This window comes from Chiloscyllium plagiosum, unplaced genomic scaffold, assembly GCF_037043375.1.
Source record: "Chiloscyllium plagiosum isolate Xiang-an unplaced genomic scaffold, Cpla_swu_hap1 HiC_scaffold_2, whole genome shotgun sequence".
NCBI classification, from domain to species: domain Eukaryota; kingdom Metazoa; phylum Chordata; class Chondrichthyes; order Orectolobiformes; family Hemiscylliidae; genus Chiloscyllium; species Chiloscyllium plagiosum.
Genome location: NW_028270140.1, coordinates 13,598,740 through 13,626,690, shown reverse-complemented (window position 1 = coordinate 13,626,690; position 27,951 = coordinate 13,598,740). Strand labels below are relative to the sequence as shown.

General features: G+C 42.5%; 1 protein-coding gene across 4 annotated transcripts in view; it reads left to right on the top strand.

Annotated features, from left to right (window-relative positions):
• Positions 1–27,951, top strand: part of pax5 (paired box 5) — a 216,165-nt gene that overhangs the window by 95,590 nt on the left and 92,624 nt on the right. For all 4 annotated transcript variants that reach the window (XM_087994671.1, XM_087994680.1, XM_087994686.1 and 1 more), the window contains one exon: positions 24,765–24,888. In XM_087994671.1, coding sequence (XP_087850797.1) covers positions 24,765–24,888 — 124 coding nt within the window. The remainder of the gene's footprint in view (positions 1–24,764; positions 24,889–27,951) is intronic.

Here is a 27,951-nt window from a genome sequence, read left to right as displayed (position 1 = left end):
CCATTGAGGTCAAGAATGTTGCTCTTATTTCCAAGAACTGCTAGTTCATGTTTTGATTTGGGTAACCTTGTTGATTAGCTTCCAATTAGTTCTGTGGGAAGTTGTAGCTCAAACATGATTTTCCATTGGTGTCAAGTATAGCACTTTAGTTTGCAGTGAATATTAGACTACTTTACCGTGTGGAAACAAGCCCTTCGGCCCAACAAGTCCACACCGACCCGTCGAAGCACAACCCACCCAGACCCATTCCCCTACATTTACCCCTTTACCTAACACTACAGGCAATTTAGCATAGCCAATTCACCTAACCTGCACATTTTTGGACTGTGGGAGGAAACCGGAGCACCCAGAGGAAACCCACGCAGACACTGGGGGAATGTGCAAACTTCACACAGTCAGTCGCCTGAGGCGGGAAATGAACCCGGGTCTCTGGCGCCGTGAGGCAGCAGTGCTAACCACTCTGCCACCGTATGATGGGCCTGTCTGAGGTAAACATGTTTTCCCCTCTATACCCCACTCTCTGACTGTTCAGGTTCTACGGAGGAGCTACAATAATTTCTGAAATAACTCCATGAAGGCCAGTATCCCATCACCAAGTTACCCTTTATATGCACATACATAGTACATGACACTGACGAGCCAGCACAGAGCCAGCTCCGAGAGTGAGCAGAACTCTTGACACTCCTGTTTATATCTGTCAGCCAGGGCTCCCTGATTGAACCAGATTAACAGCCCCAGTCAGAACTCATATTCTATGAGGTCCACCTGGCTGACACTGTTCCAATCACTACAGGTTCCTTCCCCTATCACTTCTAAATTCTGACACTGGAGTGACCTCTGCTTCCTCGATTGAATTGTGAATGTGCAACACTGAGACATAGCTTTCTCACCTAACTCACCCTAACAGCTGGTGGCTGGAAGTGTAGAACATTCATCTCTCTCCTCTCTCTGTCTCTCTCCATTTAATACTCAACATTAGCAAACCGAGGAAAAAGGTCATTTTAGGAGCCACACAACAATTGTAAGTATTAAAGCATTTTCACTGAAGGGCAAAGTAGGTGTGCTGAAGCATTTATTACTTACTGTGTGTTTGGGTCAAAGATTAAATATTTTGGTGCATATTTTATCAATTAAATTAAGAGATGACTAGTTGAGACATAAGTGTTAATTATATTTTTACATGAACAGTTAATGCATTTATATATATAGATCAATAACTCCTATTTAAGAAAACGGTTAGAAAAATACAACAAACCTAATATTCCAGCCATTCCCCAGGTTATGCCATTTAACAATGAGGCTTGCACTCATGTTAGCAAACTCAAAACTGAGAAATGGACCACATTAGAATATGAAGATTGCAGTAACTTTTGCTTGTTGATTCTTACATTAACTTTTGCTTAAAGAGAAAAAAATACAATCCAGGGTGAGTACAGATAATGAATGTGAAAAAAAGCTTTTCTGCAGACCCTGTGACTCCACCATCAGTAACAGAAAAACATAGTTAAAAGAAAGATTTGCATTTACAGTATGCAGTGTTTTTCACAATCTCCAGATATCTGAAATCTCAAACTGCCAATAATTTTGTTGTTACAATGTTACAAACATTTCCAGACAATTTCCATACAAAACACCCACAGTGTGATAATCAGCAGATTTTCTGTTTATTTGTGATGCTCATTTGAGGGATAAATATTGCCCAGAACATTAGGTCAACTTCCACGCTCTTTTACAAAATAGCGCTACTGGATTTTTTACATCCATCCAAGCAGGCAGCTAGGGCCTTGACTTAACATCTCGCCTGAAAGTCAGCCTCCCACAATACTGCCCTTTTGTACTGGTGCCCAGGCCCTGCTGCTAGACATGCCTCTGAATCAGGAGATTCCAGATTCAAGAGTGCGACCAATTAGGCCCCAGCTGAAATGCGAAGGATTTCCCAGCCCAAACAGGCAACCGTGAGTGAAGACCTATCATGTCAAATTATCTTCTTCCTGACTAAGCCTATCTTTTGTAGCATCTTCAGGTAGCAGTTCCTATTCTATTGTTCCTCTCACCGTTGAACTGATGATAAGTCAAGATATCAATAAGGTGGCAACCTCTTGTCCGAACCTCTAGCTTCAAAGAAATCAAATAGGACAATTCTGCCAGCAATATATACAGGAAATTCACTGATGTTAAGCTTCCAGTGCGAAGCAGCACACAGAGCATTTGCTCAAAAAAAGAATTCTGATCATTGCATTGAGTACAGAAGTTGGGAGGTCATGTTGTGGTTGCACAGGACATCGATTCGGCCACTATTGGAATATTGCGTGCAATTCTGGTCTCCCTCCTATTGGAAGGATGTTGTGAAACTTGAAAGAGTTTAGAAAAGATTTACAAGAATGTTGCCACGGTTGGAGGATTTGAGCTACAACAAGAGGCTGAACAGGCTGGGGCTGTTTTCCCTGGAGCGTCAAATGCTGAGGGGTGACCTTATAGAGGTTTATAAAATCATGAGGGGCATGGATAGGGTAAATAGACAAAGTCTTTTCCCTGGGGTGGGGGAGTCCAGAACTAGAGGGCATAGGTTTAAGGTGAGAGGGGAAAAATTTAAAAGGGACCTAAGGGGTAACGTTTTCACCCAGACGGTGGTGCGTGTATGGAACGAGCTGCCAGAGGAGGTGGTGGAGGCTAGTACAACTACAACATTTAAAAGGCATCTGGATGGGTACAGAAATAGGAAGGGTTTGGAGGGAAATGGGCCAAGTGCTGACAAATGGGACTAGATTAGGTTAGAATAGCTGTTTGGAATGGATGAGTTGGACCGAAGGGTCTGTTTCTGGACTGTACATGTCTATGACTCTATATATGTACTTTGAAGAACACTCCCCAGTTGGAGTCTGGTATCGGTGAGTATATCTGTACAACTACGTCTGGAACAGAATTGTTAGCTCTATGTGGCTGCTGACCAGTGCATGTAGCCATTAAGTGGTAATTGAACTTCCAGTTTTGGCAGTGGCGCTTTGGTGACCTATTGTACACCCGAGCTTTGGAATCTTTCTTCAGGTCTTATCTCTACTGTTAATCCTCTACCACCCACATTTTCTGTTTGTGAACAGTTAATATCCAACCTCCCTGCCATTTTAACAAATTTTCAGCTTAAAGAATGTAAAATATAACTGACTCCACACTGTTCACCCATCAGAAAGCATCAATTCAGAAGGCTGAGCTTCTTCCATTCCTCTCTGAAATATCCCAGAACAAATAGTATAGAGTAGGAAACCATGTTGATGCAGGTTTCTGATAGACTAGACTAGGCTAAATGCTACCAGGAAAATCAGTGTAAGCAAAGGTCATTTCTTGGGCGGGAATATATATGCTTATTCAGTGTTTGTTTGATATCAACCATGGACACTGACTTCACTTTCATTTCAGTGTAAAGCTGGTTTCCAGCAAAAGGGTTAATTGAGCTCCTCTTCCTCGCCGAAACATGAGACTAATACTTAGTTAAGAGCCAGTAATTGAACAATTTAATTGAAAAACCTATCTTATAATATTATTTTAATCTATACTAGTTTATCTACCAATATGTCTACTTACCTATCTGTCTGCCACAACTATCTGTCCCATATACTTTGTGCGTTTTCTACTACTGTCTCAATCTGTTCACCTTTCCTCCTGTACTATCCTTTTTTTTAAATACTTTTATTAACCTTTTTTTTCACTTATCAAGATAACCCAAGATCTTTTTAAAGCTAGCTGCCTATTCCTTCAGTTCTTCTTGCCATCTACTACAAATTCTATTTATAAATTTTCTGTTTCCTCTTTTAGTTCTCTATTTTTGTTGGTTTTAATCTATTTTCTAGCTATTTCCTGTGTCTACCTTTTTTAGTTTCTGTCTCTACATATGTATGCCTAGCTACTACAGTTAGTTCATCTATAACACGATGGCTATGTTTTTGTGCAACCCCGTGTTATAGAAAAATCGCACTTTAGAAACAGCGTTAAAGTGTTGGCAATGTAATCACGTTACAGCCAACACACATTTTAAAATTTCGCGCTTTAGAAACAGTATCCCAAGTCGTCAATCGTGTTACAGTGAATTTGTGTTGACGAAATGCACATTATAGCAGGACGACCTGTATGTCCAATTTTCCATTATTTCCAACTCCAGCCTGGTTCTAATCTGTAAATGCTTTTAACTGTCATGTCTCCCATCTGGTTAGGTAGAATTCTATATACCATATTCTATATACTTTATATATACTGTTTATATCACAATTATTACGCCTATGGGGATTAAATTTATTTCATGTTTTGATCTTTTACAGTCTCTAGTCATCTATATGCTTATATATTAAAATATTTCTTTGATCATTTCATTCATCTAAAATATCCAGCAGATTATAAGTTTCAGTCATTTTTATTATCCTTTACCTATAATTTTCCTAGTTGTTGGCTTTATCCAAATGCTGTGCCTGTCTATATATCTGCTATAGCTCTGTCTCATCTGTCCATATTTCCCGAGATTAATTTTAAAATATGAAGATTTGTTACCGTGGGACTTGGACTTTATCCACTGTCGGATACTATCCCTGAACCTAGTTTGATTTGAGACAGATTTATTAAGTGATGTAAAATGTAAACCAAGCACCGGAGCATGCAGAATGGCTTCCAGCAGGAGAGGCCTGTCCCATATTTACCTTCAGCAGACTATTAAACAACATGAGGCTATTAATTTGGATTCTGACTCTTCACTAAAACCCATAAAATCACACAGTTGTCAAATAGAGTTCATTTTAATTTCCTTTCAATCACAGTAAATTATTCAGGTGATAAATCAGCTGGACCAGTCATCCCTGTGTAATAGAAACCCTAATTTCTGGCTAATTACCCAGCCCATTGCTGCCAAAAGATCAATACCAAAACAAAATGAAAAGGCCTAGAAATCCAGAGCGAGGGCTGGCTAAACGAAGCTCCGGTACTGTGATAAGAGCAGTTGCTATTTACTGTGTCCATGCTCAGGGTTCAGAGGGCATGTGAGAGCGTTAACCCCACAGAAGGTCATTCGAGAGAAAAGTTACCCTCAATAGGAACTGTCCTTTAAAGAATTGTATTTCATTGCATTCTTACAGCAATCAAATCTACTTCACCATTTCAAAATTTATTTCAGTTGGAAAGGCAATTTTTTTCAAAACTAAAGACCATTTTTTTTCCAAAATTACAATTGGGATGGGGCACTACAACTATTATCTCACTGACATAGCAATATTATCAACAGTAATAATCTCTCTCAAACTTATTGTCAGAACCTCCACTTTCTCAAGATCCATCCTGTTCTCACAGTTTTGCATTGTAAATGATACAAAACTTTTCATGGCACTGAAAAACAAAATAAATCAAAAACATTTATTTTTAGGCTGTGCAGAAATTAAGAGTCTTCACACTCTCTCAAAAGCTTCAGAACTGCAGGAGAGTCAGCAGCATTTCTGTTTGGTATATACATCCATCAGTATTTAATCAACAAAACGTATACTGCCTACCCTGGTATCTGTGGTGGGCAACATATTTTCAAGTGGATGGTAGACCTCCTTGAAGCCTGGAATTAAAATAAAGAGGATGTTGGTGAATGGTGGGGAGAAAGAGATTTCTCCCTGTCAGGAGGACAGGGATGTTAGTTTATCACAGATAGGTTCCCTCTCAAAAAGCAATTATCGAGGAACTGACAGACTCATCATGTATATGATTGCAGCCCAACGCTGACCTCCTCAAGACTCTGGGCTGCAACGACCAAACTACACAGGAACTGAAGGTATACGAAGTACAAAAAGCTTTCACTGTGTATCTGTAGTTGAAAGTGCACCGACAGTTACTTGTTCTGCTCTTTTCCAAATATAACAATGAACATACTAAAACATAACTGCGCTTATTCTAAAATAAGAGTTGAGGTTTTTTGTGTTATATTATTGTACATAAAATTTTATTTAATTTTGATATTATTATTTTCTGTTCAATTGATGAATGTTATAATACACTCGAATCGTAGCTGATTGCAGAATTGAGTCCAGAGGAATAAACTGGGCACACATCTTCAGAGTTATAGCCCCATTTTCCAATGAAATAATTTCTACAAGAGCAACTCCTATTACTGAGAAGAGAACACAGACATTGCGATTTATTATTATTTATGGTCCCATGACTTGTTTATGTGCAACCATGTTTGGTGTGTGAGATGGAAATGTCATTATGCAAATGACATTGAATGTCCTTACTGAGGCTAAATAATTTTTGTATTGGACGATTAAACCTCATCTGTTATCGGTATGGGCTGCAGTGGGCTATTAAACAGTCCCAGCAGTATTTACTCCCAGTAATAGGAAAATGGGAAAGGAAAAGGCAAAAACAATTGCTGCAACTAGACTGTGATTGTCCTGTGGAAATTTATCTTAGAGGTGCAGATAGCCATCTTGTACAGCAGCGAGAAGTAAATAAAAGAAAATATATTCTCTCGCAGAGACCCATTTGAATCAGTTTGCTTGAAATTAGCTCAATCTTATCAGAAATAAATTGGCAAGATTTCAGATACTATCAAAGGGGATTGGAGGCCAATAGACTCTAGGAAACGTTGCACGTCATCCTTTACGCAGCTGGAGAGTCACATTTGTATCAGTGTTGATAGCTTATGAATTCCAAAATTGACAGAATTTACAGAAAAATGAGGATAATCCATCTTCCTTAGTGGCCTGTCAAAACCTGGTCATACTTCATAATCTTCAATTACCGCTGCTATTTTCAGACATTTACATGTCGGCATTACAGAGAGATGGAAATGAGAAAAGAAAGGAAGAAGGCTAAAGGGAAAAAAAAATACAGTTGTTTATGTGGCAGAGAATAAAGGAGAAAAATAACATACTATATTTGAGCTTAAAAGTCAGAGAGGGAGAGAGAAAAAATACTTTTCTTTCTGCTCCATTGCTCTTAAGCAGAAGAATATATTGTTGTGTGTCCTTTAGTTTCAAATGATTTCTCTACTGGTTGCTGCAGATAAATATCGGAGATTATTATGCTGTGATCTTGACATAAGGGTTATATAGACATACCTTGCGGAGAGTGTACCGAGCAGTGGGACGGTGTGGCAGTAAATCACTCTGCTCACACATCAGGGAGCAGAGATTGGTATAAATTGCACAGGCCAGGGTCAGCCTGCAGTCACCTGTGTGATGAGTTTGGTTCGCACAAAGCTGGTTGCTGATCGAGCTAGGCCACCCTGCGGCAAAAAAAAAACCTCTGCCCTGACACAGGAGCATACTCCTGTAATCTGCGCTAACGAGTTTGATTAATCAGGCAGTGGAATGATACCAGCCCAGGCTTCTCCACAGGACAGAAGGAAAGCAGGGCCTAGTATCCTGCTACACTCCACAACTCCAACATTCCCCCACTTCCTCCCCCCCCCGACCATGGGCCATAATGTAAACAAAAGTAATGGCATTAGGAGATCCATCAGTTTCATCACCCCTATTATCAGCAACTCAGTTTACATTTTCTCCTCTGCTAGTCTTGTTCCAGACTCTCTTCCCCAAGAGAAATGGCTGGGGGAGCAGGAGCCTACTGTCATATCAATGGCCATTCCCAAACTCTAATTTGTCAATAAAGGGAAACAAAAGATAGAGGGTATGCAGTTTGAACAGTTCTGGAGAGGCTGTGCATTATTCTGCCCTGTGACTGAAAGCCGTTCCTCATTAACTGGTAGCCTCTACCTAGTGAAGCTGATGCTAAAGACATTGAAAGCTGTAATCTTACAGGAAATACATCTGACCCCTGCTTTTCAGTGCTGTCTTTCATAATTAGAAAAGAAATGTTAATTCTAACTGGCCAATGTCTTAGGACTGGACAGGGAGGTTGCAGATACTTGGGCTGGAACCCAGTTCATTCAGAGGGTAGTAGTTGATGGCAAAGTTTCTTCATGGAGTGCCGTCACTAGCGGTGTTCCACAAGGATCTGTTTTGGGACCATTGCTGTTTGTCATTTTTATAAATGACCTGGAAGAGGGGTTAGAAGGTTGGGTGAGCAAGTTTGCGGATGATACGAAAGTCGGAGGAGTTGTTGACAGTGAGGAAGGATGTGGCAGGTTACAGCAGGATATAGAGAAGCTGCAGAGCTGGGCAGAAAGGTGGCAAATGGAATTCAATGTAGCTAAGTGTGAGGTGATTCACTTTGGGAAGAATAACAAAAAGATGGGGTACTGGGCTAATGGTCGGATACTTGGTAGTGTGGATGAGCAGAGGGATCTTGGTGTCCATGTACACAGATCTCTGAAAGTTGCCACCCAGGTAAATAGTGCGGTGAGGAAGGCATATGGCGTACTGGCTTTTATTGGTAGAGGAATTGAGTTCCGGAGTCCTGAGGTCATGATGCAGTTGTATAAGACTCTGGTGCGGCCGCATCTGGAATATTGTGTGCAGTTTTGGTCGCCATACTATAGGAAGGATGTGGAGGCACTGGAACGGGTGCAGAGGAGGTTTACCAGGATGTTGCCTGGTATGGAAGGAAGATCGTATGAGGAAAGACTGAGACACTTGGGGCTGTTTTCATTAGAGAAAAGAAGGTTTAGGGGTGACTTGATTGAGGTGTACAAGATGATTAGGGGGTTAGATAGGGTTGACAGTGTGAACCTTTTCCCGCGTATGGAGTCGGGTATTACAAGGGGGCATAGCTTTAAATTAAGGGGGGGTAGATATAGGACTGAAGTTAGGGGTAGGTTCTTCACTCAGCGAGTCGTAAGTTCATGGAATGCCCTGCCAGTAGCAGTGGTGGACTCTCCCTCTTTATGGGCATTTAAGCGGGCATTGGATAGGTATATGGAGGATAGTGGGTTAGTATAGGTTAGGTGGGCTTGGATCGGCGCAACATCGAGGGCCAAAGGGCCTGTACTGCGCTGTATTCTTCTATGTTCTATGTTCTAAAACTTTGCTCTATTTACTCCCTGGCCTGAAGAGCAATGGTTCTGTCACTCTTCCCCTGATCTATTTCCTTGGCCAACTCTGGCAGTGTAATCTGAGATACTGCTGGGCGAACACACACGCGCACATGTTAATGTTGAGGGAAACGTGGTTTGCTCAGAGACCATGTCGGTTCTGAATGGCCTTAGAGGCCTCAGGTATCAAGGAGAAGCAAGGCCTCTAATCCCAGGATATCGGTTATTTCACTGTGCCAAAATTCTTATCCCCCGTTAGACGTTTATTAAAACATTCCAGTCATTTAAATGCCGTTCATCTCATAGGTTAATTTTGAAACCTACCTTGAAGGGACAGACACCAAAGGAGCTGTGTTTATTAAATAGTGAGTGATAACTTGGAGTTTCTGTAGGCATGGGGTTATTGCTCCCATTATACAAATTACTCCAGTATTGAGCTTTGGGATGGGACAGTAGTCCTTTAGAGTCAGCAATGATGTTCTTTCTAAATTGAGGAACTGAAGATTCCTGTGCTGACTGTGTACAACTGCTTACCTCTCGAAGTTGCTGCACATGGTACTCTTGGAAAAATAATTTAATGGACACATTGACTTAAACAAATCAAGAGGGCAAAAGAAACTAGAGGATATGTTGGTCAGTACTCAAGTGCCCAAACATTTACAGTGGGAACAATAATCTCAGAATTTCAATCCCCTTTCCCTCTTTGTTCTTGACTGATTTAAATAATCAAGGACATCACAGATAAAATAATTTTGCAGAGAAAAGTTTGAGTGAACATTTCAATGGCATTTAAAAGTGAATCTGATGATGCTGTGAGGGTGATTAGATATGTGCCTCAGGCCAATCATCATCTGACAACAGCTCCTTGAAGAGATGCTTCAATGTGAAGATGTTTGACATGGAAATCTAGGTTTTGCTCTCAGGGGCCCTTCCGCTGTGAGCTATCAGCAGGAGCTGGTATTCTGGGAAGTGGCAGAAATATTTACAAGGGAAAAAATGTATTAGAGAGTATTTTAAAAGTCTGATTTTAGCAGGAGTTATCCTTCAGTGCATCTCATAGGTTAATTTTGAAACCTACCTTAAAGGGACAGACACCAAAGGAGCTGTGTTTATTAAATAGTGAGTGATTGGAATTCATGAAGAATTTTCATTAACCAAGACTCACTTGACTCATTACAGAGCAGGCACGATTGCTACATAAAACCATTACCAAGGTATTTATAGGTGCAGGATTTTCTGTTTGCTAGTTAATCTAGTTAAGAGTAGTTATCAACAATAATTAATAAGAATGTATGTTTTCCCATCTTTGCATCAAAAGTCAACTAATCAAAGTGGAGAGGCAACACAAGCTCAGTGTTACAATTCTGAGGGGAGTACAGGAGCAGAGGGACCTTTGAATTCAAATGCATAATTCCCTGAAGGTGGCCAGGCAGGTTGAAACAGTTGTTAAAAAGGCTTAAAAGATCCTTGGATTTATAAATAGGGGCATAGAGTATAAAATCTTCTAGGAGAAAGTGAGGACTGCAGATGCTGGAGATCAGAGCTGAAAATGTGTTGCTGGAAAAGCGCAGCAGGTCAGGCAGCTTCCAAGGAGCAGGAGAATCGACGTTTCGGGCTTGAGCCCTTCTTCAGGAATGAGAAAAGTGTGCCAAGCAGGCTAAGATAAAAGGTAGGGAGGAGGGACTTGGGGGAGGGGCGTTGGAAATGCGATAGGTGGAAGAAGGTTAAGGTGAGGATGATAAGGTGAGGGTGATAGGCCGGAGTGGGGGTGGGGGCAGAGAGGTCAGGAAGAAGATTGCAGGTTAGGAAGGTGGTGCTGAGTTCGAGGGTTGGGACTGAGACAAGGTGGGGGGAGGGGAAATGAGGAAACTGGAGAAATCTGAGTTCATCCCTTGTGGATTGAGGGTTCCTAGGCGGAAGATGAGGCGCTCTTCCTCCAGCTGTTGTGTTGCTATGGTCTGGCGATGGAGGAGTCCAAGGACCTGCATGTCCTTGGTGGAGTGGGAGGGGGAGTTGAAGTGTTGAGCCACGGGGTGGTTGGGTTGGTTGGTCCGGGTGTCCCAGAGGTGTTCTCTGAAACGTTCCGCCACCTCCAAACGGACCCCACCACCAGGGATATATTTCCCTCCCCTCCCCTATCAGCATTCCGAAAAGACCACTCCCTCTGTGACTCCCTCATCAGGTCCACACTCCCCACCAACCCAACCTTCACTCCCGGCACCTTCCCCTGCGACCACAAGAAATGCAAAACTTGCGCCCACACCTCCCCCCTTACTTCCCTCCAAGGCCCCAAGGGATCCTTCCATATCTGCCACAAATTCACCTGCACCTCCACACACATCATTTACTGCATCCGCTGCACCTGATGTGGCCTCCTCTTTATTGGGGAGACAGGCCGCCTACTTGCGGAACATTTCAGAGAACACCTCTGGGACACCCGGACCAACTAACCCAACCACCCCGTGGCTCAACACTTCAACTCCCCCTCCCACTCCTCCAAGGACATGCAGGTCCTTGGACCCCTCCATCGCCAGACCATAGCAACACGATGGCTGGAGGAAGAGCGCCTCATCTTTCACCTAGGAACCCTCCAACCACAAGGGATGAACTCAGATTTCTCCAGTTTCCTCATTTCCCTCCCCCCCCCTCCACCTTGTCTCAGTCCCAACCCTCGAACTTAGCACCACCTTCCTAACCTGCAATCTTCTTCCTGACCTCTCCGTCCCCACCCCCACTCCGGCCAATCACCTTCACTTTATCACCCTCACCTTAACCTACTTCCACCTATCGCATTTCCAACGCCCCTCCCCCAAGTCCCACCTCCCTACCTTTTATCTTAGCCTGCTTGGCACACTTTCCTCATTCCTGAAGAAGGGCTCATGCCCGAAACGTCGATTCTGCTGCTCCTTGGATGCTGCCTGACCTGCTGCGCTTTTCCAGCAACACATTTTCAGCATAGAGTATAAAAGCAAGTAAGTGATGCTACACCTCTACAAATCATTGGTCAGACCACATTTGGGACATTGTGTTGAGTTCTGGGCACCTTACTTAAGGAATGATGTTAAAGCCTTGGAGAGAAAGCAAAAGAGATTTACTAGAATAATACTAGGAATGAGGGATTTTAGATACAAGGAAGGTTAGAGAGATTGGGTGTATTTTCCCTGGAGCAGGAAATATCAAGACCTTAATGAGATGTTCAAATTATGAACAATTTTAATAGTAAAGAAGGATATTCTGTTTCCTCTAGTTGGTGTGTCAGTAACTAGGAGTCACAATTTTAAGATTGTCGGCAAGAAGGCTAGGAGTGAGATGAGGAGAAACCTCTTTACTCAGAGAAACGTAAGAATTTGGAATGTGCTGCCTAGAGTGTGGTGGAGGTGGATTCCAAAGAGAGTTGGATATATATTTGAAAGTAATGAATTTAGAGGACCATAGAGACAGGGCTGGAGAATGGGACTACCTGGGAAGCTTTTTCAGGCGTCAAAGTTATAGACCAAACCAAACCCCCTCAAAATATGTTGTCTAGACCCTAACCTTTGTTTATTTTAAAGGTGTCTAAGTGCAATTTGATTGGTCAAACTACTAGGCTTGAAACAAAACATACATTATTCAAACACTATAATTAAAATATAGACAAATAAAAATAAGAGAAAAGTATTGGCCTAACCATAACTCTATCAAAATGCTTTCAAAATAATATGTATTAACTACCGCAAATTAACTGTTCCAATATAATAACATCCCAGAAAAACACATCCTTAGCAAAGGCAAATTCAGTAAAATAGATTGTCTTTCATGGATGAACTTGGATATAGACTTACCTTTTAGCTGGGACTGAGAGCTGTGTGCTCTGTTTTATGACGACATGGTTCAGTCCTACTATACCTGACTGTGCCTTGCAAGCTGAGAGTTTCTCTATATGCTGGATGGACCACTCAGTGTCTTTGGATAAGATAAAGGGCGGTGAGGTATGCCTCTGAATCAAACGGCCTGGTGCTCAGATGTGGTGACCCTGGTAAATTACCCAGACCTAGAATATCTAATAGTGAAATGCTGACTCTACTACCTGCTGCATGAGTTCACCTCTGCTCTCCTGACATCAGTCTATACACCACCCCAGGTTGAAGTGAAGCAGTTTACACTGCTACAAATTCTCTGGAGACAAAATTCCTCAAGGCCTTATTCATTGTGGCTGGCAACTTCAACCAGGCCAACCTCAAGAAGGTGCGACCAAATTGCCACCAACATGGTTCTTGCCCCACCAGAGGACCAAACAACCTTGACCACTGCTACTCAACCATCAAAGATGTCTAATGCTCCATAACCTGTCTGAAAATTGGAAAATCAGATCACAATGCTGTGTTCCTCTTCCCTGCTTGCAAACGGAGTTTGGATTGGGGGGATCTATCAGAAGAAGTAATACAGTACTGGTCTGGGGCAGCAGTAGAGCATCACCAGGACTGCTTGGAATCAGTGGCCTGGACTATATTCAAGAATTCAACAGACAAACTACATGAGGACGCCACTGCTGTCACAGACTTCATTAGCAAGTGCTAGAGGGCTGTGTGCCAAAGAAGTTGATCAATGTGTTCCCCAAATGGAAACCTTGGATGGACCAGGAAATCCACTGCCTACTGAAGACCAGGCAAGCCAGATGAGTAAGACCTATACATAAAATCCGGATATAACTTCTGCAAAGCTAATAGGGATGACAAGAGGCAGTACTGGACCAAGTTAGAGGCCAAACCTAACTATACAGAGACCGGCTGCCTGTGACAAGCTCAGATGTGGTGACCCTGGTAAATAGGCCACAAAATTAAGCAGAAACAAATAGCAGACAAAGACACATCCCTCCCTGATGTGCTCAATGCTTTCTATGCTTGGTACGAGCAGAATGCCAGCAGCGTGGTGTCACCTGCCCTGACCGCGCCAGATGCACCTGTTCTGTCTGTTACCGTTGCAGACGTCAGATGGATCTTCCTGGGAGTAAACTCGAGGAAAGTGACTGACCCAGATGGAATGCCCTGTAATGCATTCAGACACTGTGCGGATCAGCTGGCAGAGGTATTCACTGACATCTTCAACCGCTCCTTGTTACAACCTGAACTCCTGCTTCAAGAAGATCACTATCATCCCAATACCAAAGAAGACTTGCAATCCAGTTCTTTTTATCTGTAACAGAGAGAGGAATAAGAGCTTCCACATCCAGCTTCAAGATCCCAGCAACTGCTACTGAATGCTAAATCCCACCCATTCAGGCTGCTTTTATTGTCCCAACTTAAAAAAAACAAAACCAAGGTCCCTCAAGCTGTTTATTTTATTGGCTTTAGAGCAGACTGCTCGGTACCTCTGTCTCAACCATTCTTCATAAAAAAAACAAACCCAGGACAAAATAGACCCCTTAAAGTTATGGTATTGTTTCAATAGTACATAACGAATGGCTGAACGGCCTCCTTTTGTACTGTAAGATTCTGCAATTTTAATAATGTGGCAAATTTCATTATCATGTTTTGAGTGATACCCCTTTAAGAATCCCAACATAGGGCTCAGACTGTACCTTGAAACCATCATGTGACCAGAGGCCAAAGTTATTCCACATTGTAGCACCTGATAAACTGTATACTAGATAAACTGCAAGTTGCATTACTTAATGTGACATCACTCCTAATGCAGTAAGAGAACAGAGAGCATATCTAAATAAGTCAAAAGCTACTGCAAATAATCCCCAAAGTACAAATGAGAGAATTACTTTAAGTGTATGTTTTGAATGGTGGATATTGAGATGGGGTCATTTTGAACTTTGATGTTGGGTAGCAAAGAGCAGCATAGGATTTGCTAAGTGTTGTAGAATCCACCTGATTTTGGTTCCTTTTTTGATCATTGCATGGGTTTTATGAAAGATGAACAATTGGCTCTACCTGAAGTGCAATTCGGGGCAAAATGAAAATGATCCTTGTAGTTTGATCCTATCATTTACCTACCAATAGGTGAATTAATTCACAGTTAAGGGATTTAGAGACCAGGGGTTGATGTTCCTCTGACCCGTTCCCAAATAATGAGTAATGTGGCAGAGGAGTGGGGCCACTCCTTCGTTTTGATATTTCCCTTGCATATAAACATCCTCTGCGTTCCCGTACCTTATTGCCCCAAGTCAGAAACATCAAATTTCTTCCAGCAAGAATCCACTTGACCAACCCTAATCAATTTGCTGGAGCTTTTCATGAGATAGAAATAGCTGTTTCTTTCCCATAGAATAAGAATTCTAGCCCCCACTCCCAACTTCCTGACACATGAATTACAAATGGAAGTCCCAGTTTCTTTTTAAAGGTATTTTTATTGAAAAAGGGATTTTTAAAATCACATTAAACCAAAAACAATACAAATCAAAACATTACAAAAAGAACAGAACTACACTCATATACATATACGTATGAATAAATAAATAATATGGCTCTGTGTGACAAAACAATAACTCTCGATCATCGAGAGTGTTAACTTGCACATATTCATATGTTCATAATTCTACCTCTCAGGGTGTTAGGTTCATTAAATATGACTGTCATCGCTATATAAAAGACCTTATTATTGTGGTCGATGAGTCTGTGTCCAGGTAATCCAAAAAGGGCTGCCATGTTTTATAAAAGTTCTCAGCTTTTTGGTGTACCATATTTGTAAGAAAATCCAGAGGCATATGCTCCATGACTGACTTACTCCAATCTGACAGACCCGGTGGGGGGGTTTTCAGACATCCAACATAGCAAAATGTTTTTCCTTGTGCAGAAAACTAGGATATTAAAAATTTTTTCCTATGCACCCTCTTCTCTGCATCAGATCTGTAAGGGTCGGTTAGAAATCTAGTTCTTTTTTGGATGGAATCCCTGATTTGGAAAAAATGGAAGGGGTCTCTGCTAGGTAGGTCATACTTCTGAGTTAATTGATCAAAGGGCATCAGTGTTTCCCTTCAAATAAGTCACCCAGGCAAGACACACCCCTAGCTTCGCAGAGTTCAAACCTGGAATCCATTGTCCCCTGTTGAAGGCCTAGTATGCCAGTTATAGGGGTAAGAAATAATGTTTTAGTTATGTTGCCCTCACTCTGCCACATTGTCCTCCATGCTTTACCGGTATTAATAATTATTGGATTATGGTTTAACTGTCTTCATTTCATCTAAGAACAGGAGACTGATGAGGGAGCGCTTTGCCTGAGAAGTTTCAATGTCCAGCCATATTGAAGCAGAGTCCTTGCAAGACCAGTCGCTCACATAAGATAAGACAGAGCTGAATTGGTAGTTTTTAATATCCAGGATGTCCACTCCCCCCCCCCCCCCCCCCCCAGTGTGTGGGGCAGTTTCAATTTGGTTAGTTTGATAAGGGGTTGTTTCCGGTTCCAGATGAAAGAGTTGAGCCAGCCATTCAGTCTCCTAAATGTTTGTCTAGTGAAGATTAAAGAAAGCATTCGCATCGGGTATAATAGGCGAGGGAAAATATTCATCTTCATAAGGGCTATCCGACTGTTAGGATATTGGAAGTGCCTCCTATCTTCGGAGGTCTTGTTTGATTTTGTCAAATAAGCGGGTAAAGTTTGCTTTAAATAGCTGATCAAAGAGACGACTGATAAGTATATCTAATATCTAGATAAAGGAAACCCCCCGTGACCACCTAAAAGGAAATCGAGATCCATCCACAACATCAGGTATTTTCGGAAGGCATGGCCTCCGATTTTGCAAAGTTGATTTTGTAGCCTGAAAAGGCACCAAACGAATTGATACATTGCATCAGATGAGATACTGAAACTGCTGGGTTTGACAGAAAGAGAAGGATGCCGTCCGCATACAATGTAATCTTGTGTGACTTTAATCCCACTTCTGGGGCAGATATGTTGTGGTCCCTACACATGCCCTCTGCCGGCGACTCAATCACCAATGTAAAAAGCAATAGCAAGGGGGGTCAGCCTTGTCGACGGCCCCGAACGATGTTGAAATTACTTGATTGAACACCATTGGTGAGAACCCGCGGACAGAGGGCCACTATAAAGGACCTTTGCCCACTTGATAAAGGTTTTGCCTAAGCCAAACCGTTCTAGAGTATAGAAGAGGTATGGCCACTCAACCCTATCGAATGCCTCCTCTGTATCTTGAGAGATCACTAATCCCTGTACAGCTTGCATTTGGCATGATATGGATCATATTGAGCAATCTCCTAACATTGTTGGAAGACCTGCGGCCCTTTATAAGGCCCATCTGGTCCTCTTTGACAATGGAGAGCAGCACAGTTTCCAGCCTTAGTGCAAGGGTCTTGGACAGGATTTTGGAATCGACATTTAAAAGTGAGATGGGCCTATAGGAGGCACAATCGTCTGGGGTCTTCCCTTTCTTAAAAATAAGAGAGATATTAGCCTCTCTTAAGGATAGTGGGAGGCGGTCATGACTGTACGAGTAATTGAACAAATTGAGCATCAGCCCTGACAGTTTGTTTATAAATTCTTTATAAAATTTGCTAGTAAGTCTGTCAGGACTGGGCACCTTTTCACTCTGAAGCTGCTTCACAGCCTGCTGTACTGATAATAGGATGTTAAGGGGTTACACCTGGAAGATCCATGCTCTTAAAAAAAGACTTCATCCTAATCCGTGCATCCTCACCACATTCAGATTGGTATAATTCAGTAAAATCTCCGACATGCTGTGTTAATCTTTTTAGAGTCGCAGGTAAGGGTTCCCATCCCTTCCCTGTTCGAGGCAATGGCTTGGTTGGGGGGGCGGGGGGGGGGGCACTTTTATTCCTGGTAAGATATGCTAAGTACTCACCTGGCTTATTGCCAAAACCTTTGTTTTGCAAAAGTGAGTTCCTTCTTGGCTGTCTGTGTGAGCATGGAGTTCAGTGTAGACTGAAGCACTGTGACCCTTGTAGCCTAGCCACCGAGGATCTATTAAAGTATGCCTTCTCTGCTTCCTTCAACCACATTTCAAGCAAGCACCATTGCTCTTCCTTCTGTCGTTTCTTACTGGCAGAGTAGGAAATAATTATCCCCCTGGCATAAGCTTTAGCAGTTTCCCAGAGAATGGATGGGTTGCTGGCCGAGTCTGAGCTAATAGCTAGGAAAGCTCTGAATTCATTGGAAAAATACTCAGTAAACTTACTATCCTTAAGAATGAAGGGATCCATTCGCCAGTGTCCCAAACCTGTTACATTGCCCTTAATCTTAACCAATAAGTATATTGCTGCATGATCACAGATGGTAATATTCCCAATTGTACAGGATGCCACCAAATCCAGGAGTGTTGCAGGGGTTAGAAAGAAATCAATCTTGGCGTGGCACCTGTGTGGATTGGAGAAGAATGTAAAATTCCTGCGTGTGGGGTGGAGACACCTCCAAACATCCACCAGCCCTAGCTCTACACACAGATCATCTAATTGGTTAGATTGTAAAGAGGGTACTGGGAGCATTTGGGCATTCTGTCGACTGTGAGGTCCATAAGACAGTTAAAATCCCTCCCATGATAATGTGTAGGGATGTAAGGTTAATGAGTTTGCAAAATACATCTAACAGGAATTTAAGAGGGTGGGGGCCAGAGGACAGTAAACATTTAAAATACAGTATTCTTCTCCATAGAGAATTGAGAATTATGAACCTCCTGTACATGTCTTTAATACAATCCAGGAACTTAAATGGGAGATCCTTCCTCACAAGTATGGCCACTCCCCTATTCTTAGTGTTGAAAGATGAGAAATAAACCCGATCAAACCCACTCTGTTGTAATTTTAAATGCTCCTTATCATCAGGTGCATCTCCTGCATAGGGCAATATCTATTCTCTCCCTTTTAAGACTTGGAAGTATCTTTTTCCTCTTGACTGGCGAGTGGCTCCCCTTGATGTTCCAGGTACACATTTAAGCATGTCATTAGCCATAACTTTCTGTAGTAAAATTTGGACTCCAGAGAGGAAGAGCTTGAATCATAAATTGCTGAGCCTGAATGAAAGTAAATCCATAGAACATAAAAATTACAAAGACTAAAACAACTACAATTACCAAACCTTCAAAACATACAAAAGCTACATACAACAAGAACCAAAAAACAAAACAAAACACAAAGCGCCAATGGTGCTGAATTGGGGAGCTGACTGCCTGTCTAAAGGGGGTACCTAAATATCCCAAAAACTTGTCTCTGTCCTGTTGCCAATATGGCAACCAGAGCAGTTTAATACCAAAACTGGGCATGACCTACCCTTAGATAGGCATCTAGCCATCGTAAACACCTTTCTAACTCCTGCTAGCTAGAGCCGCACCACAGACACAAGCAAAAAGTAAAAAGATAGTAGAGTTAACATCTCAAAGTATAACTTAATGTTGGTTAGTACCAGGGAATAGAAAAAAACAAAACTTTCTTTGAAAAAAACCATTATTGTCTGCATCCATTAAATCGTTCAGTCTAATTTAATGTGTCCACAAAACGTTTTGCACTCTGTGGAGAGTCAAAGGAATGTGTGGATCCATTGAAAGTAAACCAAAGCACGTTGGATCCTGAGCTCCCTTAATCTTCTCTTAATCTTATCATAAGATTTTCTTTCTCGCTGCTGTGAAGTCCTGAAGAAGCATGATCCTGGAGCCCTCGTGCACCAAAGCCTTCGGATCTTTTCCCTAGATATTTGAGGCTTCCATTACTCTTTGTTTGTCCCTGTAGCTGTGAAATGCATGCAGACAGGGTGAGGGCGCAGGTCTGGACCTGACTTTCGCACCATAACCCAGTGAGCTCTTTCAATTTCAATTCTCACCCACCCCGTTTTGACTCTAATGTGAGGAATCGCGGCAGCCAGTCACTGGCTGATCGCCTTCCATCCCCTCCGATAGGCCGATGGTACAAACATTTTTCCTCCTGCCCCTAGTCTCGATCATCAACTTGGTCGGTTAAGTTACGGACTTGCTTTTCAAGGGCTTGGTTCTGGTCTTTGGATGAATCAGTGGTGGTCTCTGGTGTTGTGGTTCAGCATGTGACATCATCCGCTCTCCTTTCGAGGTCTTCAAGCTGCTGACTATGTTTTTGAATTATGGCAGAGAGCGGGTCCAACTTACTGTTCAACTTTACTTTGATCTTGCACTCAAGCTTTTCATGCATCTTTGTGAGCTCCGCGATAAGAGCCCAGTGAGTAATCAGGTCCATCGGATTGGTTGGGAACAATCTCGATGCCTCCAGTGAGTACCCCACATGTTGGCACTTACTTGACTTTTTTCCACTTTTTGGCATTTGATAAAGGTTCAATGGCTATTTCAGCATTTAGATATAGTGAAATGGTTTGAGTGGGGTGGGTTAAATCACTGCTTTGCTTGTGCTGTGGTGCAGGAGTCCAGCAAAGCAGTCCATTCCGATCTCCGCCATCTTGGATCCCCCTGGAGGTCTCAGTTAAAAGAACTGGGTGGAAAGAAGTGGAGGTTCTCCATACAATGGGTAATTAAGACCAATTAAGAGGATGATTGATTCTGATTTGATAGGAACCTTTAAGCAGCAATTGATTTTTGGTTGAAGGGAATTGGATTGTTCTTTTGAAGAGCTGGAAGCGCCATGACAGGCCAAATGGCCTCTTTCCATTCTCTAAGATTCTGTAGTCACCTGATGAAGAAAGAAGTCTCATTTTGACTTTGGAATTTAACAGCACTTTCTTCTTTTAGAGCGATTTTAGTGATGCAACACATTCCCACACTTCCTGTAGTGATTGGAACAAGGGCCAAGTGGATCTCATTGAGTATGAGATCTTGATTGGGATTGTTCTCTTGGGTCAATCAGGGTGCCCTGGCTGATACACATAAAGAGGAGAGTTAGACAGATTAGATTAGATTAGATTACAGTGTGGAAACAGGCCTCCGGAGTACCTGGAGGAAACCCACGCAGACACGGGGAGAATGTGCAAACTCCACACAGTCAGTCGCCTGAGGTGGGAATTGAACCCGGGTCTCTGGTGCTGTGAGGCAGCAGTGCTAACCACTGTGCCATCGTGCCGTCCTTTATGTTTAGATTACTTACAGTGTGGAAACAGGCCCTTCGGTCCATCAAGTCCGCACCGACCCTCCGAAGAGCAACCAACCCAGACCCGTTCCCCTACATTGACCCCTTCACCTAACACTACGGGCAATTTAGCATGGCCAATTCACCTAACCTGCACATTTTTGGACTGTGGGAGGAAACCGGAGCACCCAAAGGAAACCCACGCAGACACGGGGAGAATGTGCAAACTCCACACAGACAGTTGCCTGTCCTCACTCTAGGGACTGGCTGTGAGCTAGCTGGTTACAACACATGTACTGTGCACATGTAAATAAAAGGTGATTTAGTATTGGGATACCGGCCTCTATGCAGTTATTTCATTTGCTATTCTGACAGTATGGCATGTTGCTATGGTGCATTCCTTTTATATAAACAAGGCCTGTCTGCAAGCATAGGGACTTAGCTCTTTGACTGGGAGAAAAACAGCAAGTGACCCTTGTCTTTCAATACTTTGAAAAGTTCATATCTAGTTATAGAAATGTGATGTTGATACTCTTGTGAGTTAACATGAACAGACTGTATCTACAAGGCATGGTAAGAGAGGATGTGTTGCTGAAATTTTACAGATTCGAGCTCTAATTCCATATAATCTGATGTTATTACATCCCAGCTCCTTCTGCATATATTTAGTTGTTATTCTCAGAGCAAAGTTATAATTAACCCCTTAATCCACACTGGTGTACCTCTATAGTGTTTTGCCTCTCAGATGCCGTGTGTCCAAGGAGAAAATATTGTCACTGGTTGAAATAACTGCTGTCTATAAAGTTGATAGTGCTGATTTACTGACATTTAATCAGTCAAGTCAATTAAAATAAAATTAGTAGAAAGCAAAAGTAACCAGTCCCTTAAACCAACAATACAGATAGCTGACTTTTTTTCATTAGTTTCCCAATCAACAATCAACGACTTTATAAATTACTAAATTACCCATAACTTTTTTGCAGAGATCATGCAACAATTTTCTAGAGTTTGATCTATGGCTGTCACCTGTCATGGATCCGGGTTTGCACTTGTTCCAATCCTGTGATTTGGCCTGTTTTCCTTGGGCTTTGATCAGTTTTTGAGGGCTACCAGCCGATTTCTATCCATGATATAAACACACATAGTCACTTGGTTGAACTTTCATTTGGTATATAGAGTCATAGAGTCATAGAGATGTACAGCATGGAGACCCTTCGGACCAACCCATCCATGCCGATCAGATATCCCAACCCAATCTAGTCCCACCTGCCAGCACCTGGCCCCTGTAAACCCTTCCTATTCATATATCCATCTAGATGCCTTTTAAACGTTGCAATTGTACCAGCCTCCACTGCTTCCTCTGGCAGCTCAGTCCATACATGTACCACTCTTTGTGTGAAAAAGTTGCCCTGCAGGTCTCTTTTATATCTTTCCCCTCTCACCCTAAACCTATGCCCTCTAGTTCTGGACTCCCTCACCACAGGGAAAATACTTTGTCTATTTATCCTATCCATGCCCCTCATAATTTTATAAACCTCTATAAGGTCACCCCTCAACCTCCGATGCTCCTGGGAAAACAGCCCTAGCTTATTCAACCTCTCCCTATAGCACAAATCCTCCGACCCTGGCAACATCCTTGTAAATCTTTTCTGAACCCCTTTCAAGTTGCACAACATCTTTCTGATAGGAAGGAGACAAGAATTGCATGCAATATTCCAACAGTGGCCTAACCAATATCCTGTACAACTGCAACATGACCTCCTAACTCTGACCAATAAAGGAAAGCATGCCAAATGCCTTCTTCACTACCCTATCTACTTACGACTCTAATTTCAAGGAGCTATGAACCTGCACTCCAAAGTCTCTTTGTTCAGCAACATTCCTTAGGACCTTACCATTAAGTGTACAAGTCCTGCTAAGATTTGCTTTCCCAAACTGCAGCACCTCACCCTTATCTGAATTAAGCTCCATCTGCCACTTCTCAGCCCATCGGCCCATCTGATCAAGATCACGTTGTAATCTGAGATCACGTTCTGTCAATGGTCAGCTGAGTCAGCAATAACCTACGTCATTAGCAGTTGTATTTGTTTTAAAATTTGATTGAGTTAATGTGTTTCAAGGTGGCTCAGCCAGTAACACATTTGAGAGTCCGAAGATTGGAGGTACAAGACTTACTTCAGCTTTTGGGCATCAAGGCTAACAGTCCAGTACTTGCACTGTATGTTGTGTTTTCTTTTGGCTGAGATGCTAAACTTGAGGCCATGATTTCACTCACAGTTGGATGCAGAAGATCGCAGGACATTATTTTGAAGTAAAGCAAGAGAATGATCCCTGACATCTTTGACAATATTTATTCCTAATTAACATTGCGAAAATGTGTGAGCTGGTCATTATCAGCTTGTTACTTGTGTGGATTTGATCTGCAATTGGCTGCCACATTTCCTATAGTGATTGTAACAAGTTCAGCCAGGTGGACCTCTGAGATTGAGTTCCTGGTCCAATCAGGAAGCCCTGGCTGACAGATATAAACACAAGTATCAGAGGTTCTGTTCACTCTGAGGGCTGGCTCCAAGGGAGTTGAATTAGTGTCAAGGCCTCTCCATGTGTAAATAAAGGGTGACTTGGTGACTTAAATGTCTTCCTGCACTACAAAAATTATAGCTTCAAATGTACTTTGTTGGCTGTGAAGCAGTTTGGGATGCCCAGAAGGCATGAAAGGGGTTACAAATTTTTCATTTTGCTTGACATTCACAGCTATGAGATAATGTGCTGCACTGTGACACCAATGCACTTACTAAAATCATATACATACCTGGATGTTCATGTGCCCTCCCCTCACACCTCCCCTAGTGTGATATCAATACTTATAGAACTGGAAAACTTTAGGTTCATTCCCTGTACTGTGCTTCGTGACATCAGCTAACATCTACAACTATTTCTTTTTCCCATGATTTGCAATTTTACCCTCCTGTTTCACAGATTCCTAGTTTATTATGGTCCAATTATAGTCCAGGAGTGCTCGTCCAGGATTCTCTAAAGGTTGATTTGCAGGTTGAGTCCATGGTTAAGAAAGCAAATGTAATGTTGTCATTTATCTCAAGAGGGTTGGAATGTAAAAACAGAGATGTGCTACTGAAACTTTATAAAGCTCTTGGTAAGGCCCCATTTAGAAAACTGTGTCCAGTTTTGGGCCCCACACCTCAGGAAGGACATACTGGCACTGGAACATGTCCAGTGGGGATTCACACGGATGATCCCTGGAATGGTAGACCTAACATACGATGAACAGCTTAGGATCTGGGGATTGTATTCATTAGAGTTTAGAAGGTTGAGGGGAGATTTAATAGAAACTTACAAGATAATTCATGGCTTTGAAAGGGTGGACACCGGGAATTTGTTTGCATTAGCCAGAGATACTGGGACCCGTAAGAACAGCCTTAGAATTAGAGGGGGTCAATTTAAAATGGAAATGCGGAGACATTTCTTCAGCCAGAGAGTGGTGGGCCTGTGGAATTCATTGCCACAGAGCGCAGTGGAGGCTGGGACGCTAAATGTCTTCAAGGCAGAGGTTGATAAATCCTTAATCTCGCAAGGAATTAAGGGATATGGGGAGAGTGTGTGTAAGTGGCGTTGAAATGCCCGTCAGCCATGATTGAATGGTGGAGTGGCCTCGATAGGCCAAATGGCCTTACTTCCACTCCTGTGTCTTATGGTCTTATGTCTTATGGTCTTAATATTGACGATTCTTTTGAACAGTCTAATATTCCGCGTAGTGTTATTGGGATTGTACTGATAAGTTGTTTTTGTCTTTCCAGAGTGCAGACTATTCCACCATGGCATCATTGGCTGGGGGACTGGAAGATATGAAGTCGAGTCTAACAAATTCAGCTGACATTGGGACCAGTGTCCCAGGACCACAGTCTTACCCCATTATAACAGGTAAGAGGGTTTGCTCTTGGTATGAACCTTGTCTTTGTCTCTAGGTGACTGCACAGCAATGGACTACCAGACAGATACTGCCCTATGGCCACTGCAAACATTTGGAAACATTCTCACAATTTGCAAGAAGTACTTCAGAAAAAGAATTACAGCTTTATTTTCCTCTTTCTACTGGCCACCCCCACACACCTTGAATGTGCTCTCCAACTGTGTGCACTGAGCTGTGTACAGGTATGGACAGATCGCACCTACAGTTGTCTGCTGCAATGTACAATGTACAATTTCTTCATTTCAACATTAAAATACAATAGCTCCATCGTGAAAATTCTCACACTGGTGGGCATTTTGTGATTGATTATTAATCCTGGTCATTCTGCTGTTCTTTCACGGCAAGGAGGATGAGAAATAGGAAATTCTATCTTCCGGGAGTGATCTCAAACTAGGGAGTACCAAAATAAGGAGTCTTCCATAAATAGGAGAATTTTCTTCTCTCAGAGGATGGTTGGTATTGAAAGTTCCAGTTCGTAGGCCTCAGTGGAAGTTGGTTATCGAATGGATTCAGCATTGAAGGGGTTAGAGGCAATGAGGAATTTGCACGGGCTAGGAGGTGTGATTGATGACAGTTACAGGAAGGGAATAAACAGAAGATACAGTCAATAGATGGGTTACTGCCAGGGAAAGTAGGGGAGGGAGGCAGGTCGTGCAGGACTATCCCCATCTCAAACAAGTATGCTGTTTGAAGGGATGATGGACTCTCAGGAGAATGTAGCACTGACAGCCAGGTTTCTGTTAATGAGAATGGCTCTAATATAACGAGGGACATGTCAGGTTCCAAGTGTTCAATTGTATTAAGGGAATCTCTAGTCAGAGGCACAGATGGACGATTCTGTGGCCAACAGTGAGACATCAGAGTAGTATGTTACCTCCCTGGTGCCAGGATCAAGGATATTTCGGAAAGGGTGCAGAATCTTCTCAAAGGGGAGCGGGACCAGCCGGAGGTCATTATACACATTGGAATTTATGACAGAGGAAGAGAAAAGGATGAGATTCTGACAAGAGAATATAGGAAATTCGGGAAGAATTTATAAACGAGGTCCTGGAGGGTAATAATATATGAATTATTCCTGGAGACACATCCCGGTGAGGGCAGGAATAGAAGGATAGAGCAGATGAATGCTTGCCTGATGAACTGGTGCAGGGGAGAAGGATTCACATTTTTGGATCATTGGAATGTCTTCTGGTGTAGAAGTGACCTGAGTAAGAAGGATGGATTGCACCTAAATTGGAAGGAGACTAATATACTGGTGGGGAGTTTTGCTACAGCTGCTCGAGAGGATTTAAACTCGCAAGTTGGTGGGGGGACCCAGGGAGATAGTGAGGAAAGACATCAGTCTGAGACTGGGAGCAAGTGAGGACTGCAGATGTTGGAGAGTCAGAGTTGAAAAGTGTTACATTGGAAAAAGCACAGCAGGTCAGGCAGCAGCCGAGCAACAGGAGAGTTGATGTTTCTGGCATAAGCTCTTCATCAGAGACTGGTACAGTTGGGAAAAGGAGCAAGTCAAACAGTCAGGGCAGGCAGGAGCAAAGGAGAGAGCAAGGTAAGACTGATAAATTAAACTGCATTTATCTTAATGCAAGAGGCCTAACAGGTAAGGCAGGTAAACTCAGGACATGGTTGGGAACATGGGATTGGGATATCGTAGCAATTACAGAGATGTGGCTCAGGGATGGATACGACTGACAGCTTAATGTTCCAGGGTAAACATGCTATTGGAAGGATGGAACGGAAGTGGGGGTGGGGGGAGGGGAGTGGGGGGTGGGGCTGGGGGGCATGAGAGGAGATGGGTTGGGGGAATGACAGTTGGCTGTACTTGGGGAGGATATTCCTGAGAATGCATGCAGGGAAGTTATTTGGGTGGAACTGAGAAATAAGAAAGGGATGATCACCGTATTGGGATTTTACTGTAGACCTCCCCAATAATTAGCAGGAAATTGAGAAATAAATTTGTCAGGAGATCTCAGTTATCTGAAGAATAATAGGGTGGTTATGGTAGAGGATTTTAACTTTTTAAACATTAGACTGGGACTGCTATAGTGCTAAGGGCTTGGATGGAGAGGAGTTTGTTAAGTGTGTACAAGAAAAATTTCTGATTCAGTATGTGGATGTACCTACTAGAGAAGGTGCAAAACTTGACCTACTCTTGGGAAATAAGGCAGTGCAGGCGACTGAGGTGTAAGTAGGGGAGCACTTTGGGGCCAGCGACCATAATTCTATTAGTTTTAAAATAGTGATGCAATAGACTGGATCTAAAAGTTGAAGTTCTAAATTGGAGGAAGGCCAATTTTGATGGTATTAGGCAAGAACTTTCAAAAGGTGATTGGGGGCAGATGTTCACAGGTAAAGGGACGGTTGGAAAATTGGAAACCTTCAAAAAATGAGATAATGAGAGTCTAGAGACAGCATGTTCCTTTTAGGGTGAAGGGCAAGACTGGTAAATGTAGGGAATGTTGGATGATGAGAGAATTTGAGATTTTGGTCAAGAAAAAGAAGGAAGCAAATGTCAAGTGTCGACATCAGATATCAAGTGAATCCCTAGAAGAATACAAATGCAGCAAAAGTATACTTAAGAGGGAAATCAGGAGGGAAAAAAGGGGACATGAGATAGCTTTGGCAAATAGGATTAAGGAGAATCCAGAGGGATTCTACAAATACATTAAGGACAAAAGGGTAACTAAGGAGAGAATAGGGTTCCTTAAAGATCAGCAAGGCCACCATATGTGTGGAGCCGCAGGAGATGGGGGAGATACTAAACGAGTATTTTGCATCCGTGTTTACTGTGGAGTAGGGTATGGAAGATATAGAACATGGGGAAATAGATAGCAGCATCTCGAAAAATGTCCATATTATAGACGAGGAGTTGCTGGACATCTTAAAATGCATAAAGGTGGGTAAATCCCCAAGACCTGATCAGATGTACCCTATAACTCTGTGGGAAGATAGAGAAGTGATTTCTGAGCTTCTTGCTGTTATTTGTATCATTGATAGTCACAGGTGAGGTGCCG